The sequence below is a fragment of the Lagopus muta genome, chromosome 2 (genome assembly GCF_023343835.1).
Source record: "Lagopus muta isolate bLagMut1 chromosome 2, bLagMut1 primary, whole genome shotgun sequence".
Classification (NCBI taxonomy): domain Eukaryota; kingdom Metazoa; phylum Chordata; class Aves; order Galliformes; family Phasianidae; genus Lagopus; species Lagopus muta.
Window position 1 is genome coordinate 89,164,995 of NC_064434.1, and position 12,641 is coordinate 89,177,635.

Consider the following 12,641-nt stretch of genomic DNA (forward strand, 5'->3'; position numbering starts at 1 on the left):
CGTCAAGTCACAGATCGCTTGGCAGAGAGCAGTGATACAGAGAACGAGCCAGTGCTTTCTCCCTGGGGACTCTGTACTATTTATCTTCCCTGGGACTTGCCCGGCTCTTCTGGCTCCAAGCCTGGCATTCCAGGTCAGCTCTGCTGAACTGAGCTCCGTCAGCTCAGTGAGAAGCAAGTGTGGGGCTGATAAGTGCTGCATACCTTGTTGAGGGACCCCAGCTTTCCATTAAAGACTGACCGTTATGGGATAAGCAGAGTTATTTCTGCAGAGGGTGAAAAATGGTAACAACGCAGTCATTTTCTGTAGCTGGAGAGATGAAAACCAGTGACAGAAAGTCACTGCCATCTGACAGCTGTTCAGAGGCATACGGTAGCTTCAGTTCAGTTCCCAATGCCAGGCAGCGCCATCCTAGAAAAAAACTGGCACTGGCTCTTGGCAGTACAGCACAGGGGCTGAGCAGTAAATGGGCAGGGGCAGGAGAGGCAGAGCAGGGGGCAGGGGGGAGCTCTGGGTCTGCTATGTTTGAAAAAGTCTATTTTCTTTCTCCTTTGCAGTAAGCATTATCCCTCCTACTCGCTGAACGTTGCCTCCATGTGGCTGAAATTAGGGAGACTGTACGTGGCACTGGAGAACAGACCAGCTGGAGAGAAAGCCCTGAAGAAGGTATTTCCTGATTTCTTCATTAATAATAACAATTCAGGCATAGAGTCATTGGAACGTGACATGCTACTGTTGGTAAGCCTGGCTTGGTGAAAAAGGCAGCATTTGTTAAGATGTTTGGTTACAGGAATTTTGGCTTAGTTGCACTCTGGGTCTGTTCTGTATTAAAAGGAGCCTTATTTTTTCACAGTGGACTTCCACTGTTACACATCTTCACTGAGCTGGAGCTGTGCTAGTGCAATTGGAGCAGAACTTCAGCTTCTCCTTACTTGCAGGGTAAGGACAGAAAAAAACACTTGGTTCTTATGAAAGGCACACAGTGCTTCACTGATGCCTGTGATTTCTGTATCCAAGTTAAACTAGGTATGCTTTTGGTGGTTATTTGTTCTGGATCCGATTGATTTTTAAATAGCTGAAGGGAATTCAATGCATATGGTAATGCTCAAATTGGCAAATACAGCATTAGATTTTACATTTTTCTTTGCCCTTTTTTATAAGTCTGTTCCTTGTTCTTTTTTTATTCCTTTATTTTTTTTACTATTCTGTTTCATGCTTCTTGACTTTCTTCCCCTACTGTCGTTGGACAAGTGTTTATTTTTGTTTCCTAAGTATCAGTAATTACTGCAGTATATAACAGCTCGGTGTGGAATGTCACGGATTTTTTTTTGGTTCTTTTACATTTTTGGATGCTGGCAATTTTTTAGCCAGCAACAGCAAATCTGTACAGCCATGGTGGAGGATGGTACAGGAATGTATATATAATACTCTCAAATGTATCCATCAGCTGATTCAAAATTAGCGTAGGTTTTTCTTCATAGAATGGCCTGGGTTGAAAAGGACCACAATGATCATCTACTTTCAACCCCCCTGCTATGTGCAGGGTCTTCACTGCGGTGCTTCTGCTCTGACTAAAACTGGGGTTGGTGCCACTGTGAACACAGGCTGGGGAGTGAGGGAGCTGTAGGTAGGGTGGTTGGCATAGTTAGCTTCCTAACACAAACATTTTCTTATGACTCATTTCCAAAAGCTGCCTGCAGGGACTGCCCAAAGTTATCCCAGCCCCTGAGGTTTAGAATTCAGTGGAAAAACAAAACCATTGTTCTCTGTCACTTTCCAGAAGCTCATCCAGAAGGCTGTCACTTCTTTAGGGGCAGGAGGGGGATGGAGTCATTTCTCACTGCAGCTGAGATAGAGCCTAAGGCTCCCGTTGTATCAACTTAACTAATAGAAGAGCATAATTCCACAGAATTTCCTGAGGGGAAAATGACTAAATGTTGTTACTGTCAGGGTGCTGCAGTTCTTTGCTTCATCTTACCACTGTGGTCTTTAAATATTCTCAGATGCTCCAAATTTACTCTTTTCAGTCCTGTCTGCTGTTGTGTCATCTTACACATGCCTGGGGCACTGCTATCCTTTTCTCAAGTGGAAATCTTCCTCCTGTAAGCCACTCTGTAGTGCAATGTGGATATTGGCAGGAGGTTGCAGGGCATTGGGTTTGGCTGTCCAGAATGTTCAATGGTAGGAACAGAGCCATCTGTAGGTGAAGTGGCAGGGAGTCTGGCACAGCAGAGCCTCAAGCTGAAGAGATCTGGTTTTCACTTCAAAAGCTGCTTCCTTCCTAAAGCATTGGTGGCCCTGGAACCAGGGAAGGGTTTACAGAATCAGGTCTGATATACCTTTTATCAACTTCTGCACTAGCCTAGCCACTAACTTGTGGCTCTGGCAGCTGAAGGATGAATTGGTAGGAATAGAGCTTCCGTCTGATACTGGTTAAGTATACTGCCAGAATATTACCCACCCCACATGCAGTTCTCTGTCCTGGAGCTGGTTGCATTCAAAGTAATTTTGTCAGGAATATAATTTTGAAAGGTGCTTTGGGATCCTGTAGGATGAAAGAAGTATTACATGAATGTAAAAACCTTTATTACTTAGTTTTGAATTTCATTTCGTTTCCTACTGGGTTTGTGACTACAAGGGGACAGAATGTAGCTAGAGGTGTCAGACTGCTTCAAACCTCTAAAGAGAGTATTTATAGCCTAGTGTTATATATGAATCAATTGTGTGAATACTGTTTTTTTTTCTCTCTTCATAGGCAATTGCCATCATGGAAGTAGCACACGGGAAAGATCATCCATACATTTCAGAGATCAAAAAGGAATTAGAGGACCACTGAGCCTTTGAATCTATGCAATCCTTCAAACCTTTATTTAAAAAGCCTTGTTATGGAAACCTTCAGGAGCGCTTTGAAAAGCGGTAGAGTATGAACACAGTTCTGTCCTATAATTGGAATGACAAACACACGTAGGGTTTGCAAAATGTTTCTAGCCTCTACAAATCTACAGTTGCCTTTTTTGTTGTTTGTTTTTGAAGGAAACAGCCATGATTACTTAGAGGATATGCCTCTCGACTGCTCGTGCAAAAATGGCCAATTTTTCTTTAAGGATTTTAATGTGCATCTTATTAGTGTAAAATAAAGTGGTCTTGACCTCTCTTGATTCCATTTGTACACTTCCACGACTGCAAATAGTTTGACGCTTTCTCCTAAGTGGTCTCCTTTAATCTGTCCAATTATGAGCAAAACTCATATGGTTTTTATTGTTATTGTGGTTTAGTATCCAGTTTCTCTTTTCACAAATCATTTTTGCTTGCAGTGACTTAGCTGAGAGAAAGGAGAAAAAGGGCCGATGAATTCTGTGCGTCGTATAGGAAAGCCACCACCTTTCCCTCAGCAGTTCAGCTGCAGGTCCATCACAGCTCCTAGCAGGTAGGAATTTGTCACTGTAAGTACCTGGAGCTCAGCATGCGATGCACAGAGCCTGCTGGCACCCGTCTCAGAGCTCAGAAGCGTTGCACAAGATATGAATTGTGCAACTTCTGGTATTTCAATCCCCCTTATGAGTTAAGATAAACTTATTACAGTGGGTTAAAGCTATTCTACTAGCTGTTACTCTTAGTGGAGGGACAAGACCCTTTTCTGAGGAAATAATCCAGAGGACATCTGCTTTCCTTACACATCTGTAAGGCTCTGGAGTTTTTTTCCCCTCTCTTTAGATTGATGGCAGGAGATTTTTTTTTTAAAGGAGGAAGGGAGGAAGAGGAGGAAGAGAGAGTGGCTCGGTACTTCCAGTACCATTCAGAGTTATGTATATTGCACAGTAAAACTAGATGACTGTTCTTTACTGCTTTCACGGCTTAGAAAGTACAGTGAGAGCTAGCACGTCACTCCTGTTTAAAAGTATCTTATTTTCTTACTTGTAAGTGTTCCTCTGAAAATAAAACACCTACAGAGCAATGGTTCACCAGATCGTTTTGCTGAAAGCTGTCAGTGCTCTTTAGCAAGCACTTGGTAGTGGAATACATAAAACTGCACCAGATCTTACGATTCCAGAGATTCAGGACCGTTTAACCACAGACAAGCCTAGAAAGGATGTACCAGCTGCCTATTTCAAAAGCCTACCTTAACCTTGTCATGCAGACCCTTGTGTAGGGAAATAGCACCTTCACGTCAGAGGTGAGAAGTCCAGGCTCTGATCAGAGCTATACCTCAACATTAGAGAATGAAGAGCAGCTTAATTTAAGCACAAGTAGCTTTCCCTTGAGACACTGGTGTGCCATTTATAGAAGGTTCTTCAGATCTCAGTGTAGCTTCAGTTATGCCAATCAGGCTAACATGGAAAACTAACACAGGCACAGAAGGTGCAAATACAGACCATGCTTAACCAGCAGAGGAAAGAACTCAAGCACTGTTTTCCTTGAAAAAAATGGTTTATTGTATATTGTGAATATGAAGGACAGCCTTACCAAAAAAAAAACAACTTAGTGATGGAAAACATTTTCATATTTGAAAAGGCTCTATTTACATAAAGGCAGTGAAGGGTAAAAAAAATATTGCAGTCAATTAATGCCGAATAGAACTTTATAAAAAGAGAAAGAGAAGAAACAGTGCAAAAATACTGTCAAAAGTAATCAGTTCTATACATAAGATAAAACTGACAAGCATAAGCTTATGTACTGATAAGAATAATACATTAAGATATAAAATAGCATGCATAGATTTATTTTTTTTAAAAAAAGGCTTTCAATATCATAGCATAGTTCTGCCATTCATCCCTAACAGGAGATGGGGGGACAGCAGGGGCATGTAATTGATACCCCATTTCTCTACAAAATGTATACATACAGTGAGGGTGTGAGATTCAGGTTACTGTTTGAGCTAAACTGTCATGTACAGAATTACAGAACAAATACAACCAAAGCATAAAAATACTGAAGTAAAACAGGACAGTAAAATCCAGTGACATAAAACTTATTTAAACATGTTATTTCATTTAACATGACCCACACAATTGTATGTGGGAATATTACAGTCATCTGCATGTGTAAACTCTTCTCCTTTGTAAAATATCAAAAGAAAGGTACTTAACCAATGAGGAAAACGTGTTTTCCATATGGAGCAATCTCAACAGGGTAAACAACTAACAAACTATTAACAATGTTTCTGGCACTAAAAAGCTTTTTCTTTTTAATTAAAGATTCCGAGTAGCAGCAAGAAAATACTTTTAACACACACAAAAAGGAAGTTCTTACATATTTATGTATAATTAAGTTGTGGGACTCACCAACATAGGATGTTGTGAGGGCCAGAGGAATAAATGGGTTTAAAAACAATTCATTGAAGATGGAGCTATCAGTGATTTTTAAACACAAAAACTGGGACACATATAAAACTTGGGAAGCCCCTAAATCACTGATTGCCAGCTGTGCTATTGGGACTGAACCCTGTGCTACCTTCAGTTATCTTTCTTCCTTTAGCATCAAATACCAGCCTGTCCTGGAAGAATTTTATAGGAAGCCTTCCTCACTCTCGCCTGCCTGATCAGGGACTGCTTCCACTGAAGTGTCTGAGTACAGAGACTCAATCCAAAACACTGACCGTCTTTAAGTACATGATCTAGAAGAAGAAAAACAAAACTATTAAGCACTAATACTTGAGCAGATCCCTGAAATGAATATAGGTTGTTTGATTTTTGGAGGGTTTTTTCACTGTTAAAGAGTACTGGGATTCTCCAATGAGAGCTTCTACCCATGACTTCCAGGCCACTCTCCAAAGGCAAAGTCCCACTACTGCAGCAGGGAAACTCTCAGCTAAGGTGTGCGCAGCTCAAAAGTATCAACACTTCAACAATGACAAAATCATCAGCTGAAAAATGGCTGAGAGGAACCAAGTGAATTTCACTGGTTTTAGAATATCTAACAAAATCTATTCACTTTTAAATATTTATATAAACACTGCTATTTTTAAGCTGCACAGTATTGTTTTGTTTCACAATCTAACAGGAATCTAACAGGAATTTATCTGTGGCTAAGAACTCAGCCTTCTCTTGTTGGCCCAAAAGCCCAAATAACCAACTGTTCCCTTCCTCAAATCACAGTCCTTGCAAGTCAAGGCTACACATGGCTGCATGCTTGATGTCCTCCTCTCTTCTCTCACATGGCAAGAGCTTCCTCAGTTCTGTGAGGAAAATGTTTACAAAAGGCTAAGAATGAGCTGGGGACAGCTGCCTTCAGGATTTTGGCCCTGTAGCCCTTCTGTTGTTGACATCAAAATCCATACTCCACAACTGAACCATACATACAGCAGCAGAACTGTGTACGTTTTTATGGAGTACTTTTATGGAGATTAAGTTTTCATGCAGTGTTTTACCTTGCAAGATCAGTTATGAATATTTGCTCCTTCAGTACGATACACCCTTTATTTCATGAAATGTGTGCCACCCTCGAGTTCCACGTATATTCTTTCCCCTAAAAACAGCAGCACAATTTAACCTCTCAGTGAGGTATGAGAGCTGCTACAGCAGGGATCAGCCATACTGACACTTCTGCTTTTTGAGTGCACAACTCCTAGACTGTCAGCAAGACTGACAGCAGCTAATTCAGTCTTCATGTCATCTCAGAAAACTGCTGGGAAGTTGGCTGCTGTGAGCAGCACTGTATGGTTTATAACTGCTGAATTTTCCCCACAGATGCCTGCTACCCACAGGTGAGTCTCCTTTCATTCGAACCACTAATTCAAGGAAAAACTACTTCCAGTAAGGCTGAGCATTTGGGGTCGCTGTACACCTATATAATACAAGTTTGTGGGATCAAGCTCTGTCTTACCTCAGCTGACCGAGGACAAGAGGTGCCAAGGCAGGCCTGGGCAGCAGCTGGAGCAAGTAGGACCTGAGCAGCTGATGTACAGCTCCACTGTTCTCCAGCGCAGCCCATGGAGGACAGAAACTGGATGTCAGCAGTGCTGGGCAGACTGCTGGTGAGCAACTCAACTGTGAGCTCCCATCCTCAAACTCAGACAACGTTAAGCATGAAATGCTCTGACCGTAACATTAAGCAAAAATGTGATGCCATCAACCTCAACGCAAACACTGTTATGAGTTTAAAGAAAAAGAAGCTGTTAAATATTGTGAATGAAAATATAGATTAAAAGTGCATGAAAAGGAGAAGACAGAATGAATTCCCAAGTAAGGGTCATCCACTCTGAGCTTTCTCCTAGAAAATAATCCAAGGAGCATAGGCTAAATGTGCCAGACTGCAACATGGGAACCTTGGAGAAGACTGCTGGTTTCCAATCCAAATGTGATTCCATTTTCTTTGAATTGGTGCTTTTTTTTCTTTTTCAAATAGGATTTTCAATCCAAACTTCACTCAAAATGGATGAAACTGTTCTACTGTAACCTACTCACTGTCACGTTTTAGGGTTAAAAAATATGTGATGCTGCAACCCAAAATTTTCTTCCCCTTGTGCTGAAGAATTCTGCTGTTATGTCTGCGGGCCAGAAACTGAACAGAACTGCTGCTTTAAGTCTGATGGTTTCTCTCCTACAATGACCAATGAAACTGGATACAATACACGTTTTCCTGTCACTCCCTAAAGGGTCAGGAAATTTGCCCAAGTGGTTTGGGGCTGATAAAGCTACAACAGGTTAAAGTCAGGAGGTTTGGTTTTTCCCCTACAAAAGTGTAACCCGTTTCAGTAATAAATCATTGGCGTGCTGAGATTCATTTGCAAGCTGGGGTAGGAAGGAACCTCTAAAGACACACACCACCCCAATTCACTGATGATATTAGCAAGCAGATCAAGTCAAGATAAAATACGTCAGGAAAAAATAGACAAGTCAGATGAAAGGGAAAGTTCAAAATTACCGTTCTTTGACAATGAAAGGGAAAAAATGAGTCACGTTGGCTTCTATCTACCACACCAGTCTCAGGAGTTAATTGGAAATGACTGTTTACTATGTGGCCATTTATTTGGCTCATTAATGAGTACTGACTTAATTTGGAAAGGATTTTTGGTGCCATTTCATAATTAATATTTTTCTAAGGCACTTATAATGTGAGGCTTGCTTAATTTTCCTTTTAAACACAACTATTTACATTCTCTTATGAAGTAACTTTTTTGTACTGACTGTAGAAACAGTAGGGTGCGTTTCAGCCAAGAATAACTGAGTAATAAGACACAGGGGCAGATTATTTTCCCTCCTGATTTTCTACTTCTCAAATTCCAAGTGGAGCAATGGGACTTGACAGCTCTGAGTTCAAACTTAATTCATCATTAGGAAATTATTCAAAAAGCTAAAATGAGATAACTAATTTAATACACTTTGCTTCAAGGTTTATTCTTTGGCTTGTTTCCCAGATATAAAGCATCTCTGTGCAATTATCTTGCAGATGCTGCTGAAAAGACTTGAAAATGGTTGCTGCTAATGTAACAGGAGATACGTTGGCATTAGCAGGAGGAATTAGAGAAAACTGAAGTTGACTGAAAACTCAACTGATCCCTAAAAGGAACATGGTCAAGATATTACAGCTAAAGAACTCATGGCCATTTGTTGGTTGCTGAAAATCTCTACTAGAATTCCTGTCACACTGTTACACCCATATTGCATAGCAGCAAAAAAAGCAGAGTTTTACATGCATTTCAGAAGGACTCTGGTACAGAGCAGCATTTAGGGAAAAGCAGGAGTGTAGGTCTCCTTAGTGATCCTGAACTCAGAGGACTTGGCTTAGGCCTTTATACACTGACTTAAAGCTAGTTATGGCTTGGCCGTATGCATTTAAAACAAGAACAGGAGAACAACCAGTTTTCTTTGTTGCCACACAATAGTAGGGACATTTCAGAAAAGCAGCAGTGTGAGATGCTCTCAGATGAGTGCAGTAACTGTGACTGCAAAACATAAATGCCTTTCTGGATGGCAGTCTGTTCTAGGATGCACCTGAATCGTTTGGGAGCTGGGAATCTATGTCCCATGGCCTTTAACAATGTCAACCTGACCTGTCCCATCTGCTGCTGCTGATTTTCTGTTCTTAGCAGAAAGGCAAACAACTGCTTTCACATAATGCCATGTAGCAGCTGTATCCTCAGAAGAAATGAAGAGCCGTTTAGGAAGGAAAAACAGTAGGAAATAGGGAGAAAAAAAAACAGGACACCAGCTTGTGCTGGGGATGCAAAACTGCAGGCAGAGGGAGGACAAAGTGAGCATGAGAGGAACGCGGATTCTGGAAAGGGAGGAGAGTGACCTTGGAGTGGGGGTGAAAATGGAACCAGAAGGGAGTCAAAGATAAGGATGGGGCCACGAATTCGGAGGTATGGGTAAGGAGGAAAAGCAGCGAAGGACTAAAAGATGAAATTCATCTGGGAAATGATTACCAAGAATTTAACTGAGAGTAACTACATTGCATCTGGTTATTCAGGGAGGTTGCAACACCACCGCTCTTGGAAATTTCTGAAATTTTACTGTATGTGCCCCTGGGCAAGCATGTCCAACACTGTGCTGAGCAGGGAGTCTGCATGGGCTCCCTTCCAGCCTGATCCATCCTCCAGCAGGTCCAAGCAGAGCACTGGCAGGAGGTTGTAGCAAGGAAAGGAGAAAGGAGTCAGCACGATGAGGGGAGCAACCTCAGTGCAGGAACTTCTCTGTCTGTCTCATGCACCATAAGTAACAAGGTGGGAATTACGTCATGACTTGTTAAGGCTATTTTTTTTTTTTTAATACAGTTCCTGTCGCTTCTAAATAACTGTTAAGTACTTGCTACCATGCATACGCTGCAAGGTAATTCATAATGTGATTTGCTCCAATGAAATAAACAGTCTGGAGAAAGGATCGTGCACAAAGTTGTGCAACACAGCTGGTGAATACTGAGGGACAGAAGAGGAGAAAGAGCAGAGGACAGGCCTGGCCAGTGAAATACTTGCAGGACGTGAATTTTTTTCTTAGCTCTACCATAAACTTCACTTTTGGGCCAGGGCAAGCCATTTAAGAACCTGTAATCTAGCTGTGAAGTAGATGAGTACATTTGTTTCCCTTTTCTGTTCTGAACTTCAGGCAAGGACTGTTAGTCCATTATGTACTCATGTAATGTCTGGTACAACAGACTCCTAATCTTAACTGGAAACCCTGAACACTACCAGGATAAAAGAGTAATAATAAATAGAAGGGAGAACCCAAATGACAAGCAGTGTTGAAACAGCAGCCTGAGAAGAGAGATGGTTTGTGCAATTTAATACAAAAAACACCCTAACAATACCAAAAAACTGCTTGGTACATGCACAAATCACAAGATGGTGATGGGGAAACAATCAAGGCAGACTCTAACTTAAAGCCCTCAACAATCACTGCTGGACAGAATAAAAACAGTATTGATCATTTTTACAAAGATCAGTGGACTAGAAAATACAACAACTACAGCAAGGAAAACACAGGAAACAAAGACAGGTGACTGGAGATGTCCAATTTGAATTTGATTCCTTTTCCACACAAGGTGACCATCAAGGCAATAAAAGTTTCTGTGCAATTCATAAAAGATGCTTCATCTGATACATATATATTTTTTTTTTCAGCTGCATGTAGTTGAAACCCCTCTACTGCTCAACCCATATCTACAGGAAAGATGCAAGAGTCTCACCCTGCTCTTGGTCAGTTTTCTAATACTGCTTCAACTCTTACACAAATCCCTTCAAGGACCACAAATAGCAAAGGCTTAATTTAAAAAATCCAATATTGCTTTTTTAAGGACTGATCTAAAACTCTCAAATTCTCATGGAATTTGAACAGTTCAGCACCCAAATTCTCTGCCCTCACAACAGCCTGTGCTTGAGCCCTCTGTAATGTGCCCTGCATGTGCAGAGGCTTAGGTCTCCCTGTCCCAGGACAGCGTGTCCTCCGCTTCCATTCGTATAGAACTGTACTTGACATCTAGCAGGTCTGTCCTTTTTCTTTTTAAATCACAGAAGCTACACATCTGGGTCAGAATGTTCTTAGGTAAGAAGACGCCTGCTGCCAAATAACTGTTCATTTCAGAAATTGTGTAGTAAAATAAAGCCAGTATTCTACATTTATGAAGGATTGCTTTCCCTACGGACATGTTACAATGCAGACCAGTCATGTCAAATATAGTTCAATTCAAATCTCACCATAAGTTTTAAAAGTTACTAAAGTAATTCACAAATTATTCTAAGAAAAATAAATTATATCTTCTATAAAATAATCCATGGGAGACTCTAGTAAAGAACAAATTCCTTACTTTCAAGACAGCTTTAAAAAGTGCAACATGGATTGCACACTGTGTTGTCAAGGCAGTTCCCCTCATTCATCAGAAAGGTTCAGTCAGATCCACAAAGCTGGCTCTGAGATGTTTGAAGAGATTAAATAAGTCTCGAGTTTTGCAGGAACTGGATGAGCACTTGATAGACAAATTTGTACTGGGCTATGGTCTGGATCATAAACATTCTCTGCTCCCGCAGGTGTCTCAGCATCACAGGGACATCCACTTTCTGTAAAGTCAAGGAAAAAAGTCATAAAGATGTAGGTTTGTTATATCAAACAGTCATTGCATCAAGTTTCAGTTATAATGTAATGAATTTTAACCAATCATAGTGAACTATTACAATTTTTTGTCACCAATTTTTGAATAATTTAAGGATTAAATTATTAGCGCACAAAAGGTTACTGTGCACTTGGTGCTTTCCCAGCTACAGCTTATGTGAAGTTCTGGACCAATCTAAACTTGCAGATGACCACATACTCTCATCCTCCAATGGTGTACCACTTATTACCTCTCATGAATTGAACATAAAGAGTTTCTTCTCTTTGAAAGTTTCTAATTCAATATAGCTATTTTCAACTCAGTAAAACGTACTGTATTACCTCAGGCTAAGACCTAAATATATCAGTAAGGTCTAACACTAAATTGGAACAGCTAACATTGTATAGTCCAGTTGAACTCCACCACTCAGTGCCTACTGCTCTGATCCATGCTCAAGTACATTCACTGAGGGAGGATCTGAGAGAGTTTTCAAATGAAAGCAGGTATGTGATTTGAAGAGTAAAAGTTCCTCAGACAAAATTGAAGTGCAGGCAAATATACTGATCTTTCCACTGCAAGAAGGAAAATGACTGTTACCAAAAGATCCAAGAACACTGACAGCTCACCTCCCACAGCTAAGTCTGTGCTACTGCATAACACTCTGTAAGACATAGTCCATAAAGTGAAACAGTTGGCCCTGAAGACCCTAAATCCACCATATTTATTTTGCAGACTTCAGGCCAGTGTTTATTGCCATGTACTCAATGTCCATTAGCAGCTGGAAAACATTAGATGCCTTCCAAACAGGCATCTTCCAGCTTTGTTTCATCCAAATGAAATTCATTTGTGTGCCCTGAAAATGCTCTGCAACAGGAACTAAAGTACAGTAAGTGGGGACAGATTGGAAGATCCACTGTAGGAGGATCTAATCCTAATGAGCACATGGATGCACATGCATTCTGTAATGGTCTGATTCAGAAAACGAATGACCTGGGTGAAGCAGAGATTTTTCTGAAGTAAAACATTATGATTTGCTGGAAAATTCACTTGGCATTACCATCATATCTCCAGAATTTAGAGAGAAAAAGAGCTATGATGTTACCATGTTTCAGCTATTA

General features: G+C 40.8%; 2 protein-coding genes across 4 annotated transcripts in view; one reads left to right on the plus strand and one right to left on the minus strand.

The window, feature by feature from the left end:
- SMYD2 (SET and MYND domain containing 2) overlaps positions 1-4,482 on the plus strand; it is a 28,549-nt gene extending 24,067 nt beyond the window's left edge. Inside the window, exons 11-13 of one of the 3 annotated variants that reach the window (XR_007375110.1) lie at positions 558-666; positions 2,756-2,916; positions 3,315-4,482. Coding sequence is in view for 1 of the 3 variants with exons in the window: in XM_048936070.1 (XP_048792027.1) it covers positions 558-666; positions 2,756-2,836 (190 nt within the window). In the remaining 2 variants the exon portion in view is untranslated. Of the gene's footprint in view, positions 1-557; positions 667-2,755; positions 3,159-3,314 lie in introns of those variants that run through there. The other 2 variants (XR_007375109.1, XM_048936070.1) reach the window with 2 other exon arrangements.
- Positions 4,483-9,664: 5,182 nt separating this feature from the next.
- PTPN14 (protein tyrosine phosphatase non-receptor type 14) overlaps positions 9,665-12,641 on the minus strand; it is a 103,141-nt gene continuing 100,164 nt past the window's right edge. Inside the window, exon 19 of the mRNA XM_048936055.1 lies at positions 9,665-11,491. Within this exon, the coding sequence (XP_048792012.1) occupies positions 11,363-11,491 (129 nt within the window). The 3' untranslated portion in view covers positions 9,665-11,362. The remainder of the gene's footprint in view (positions 11,492-12,641) is intronic.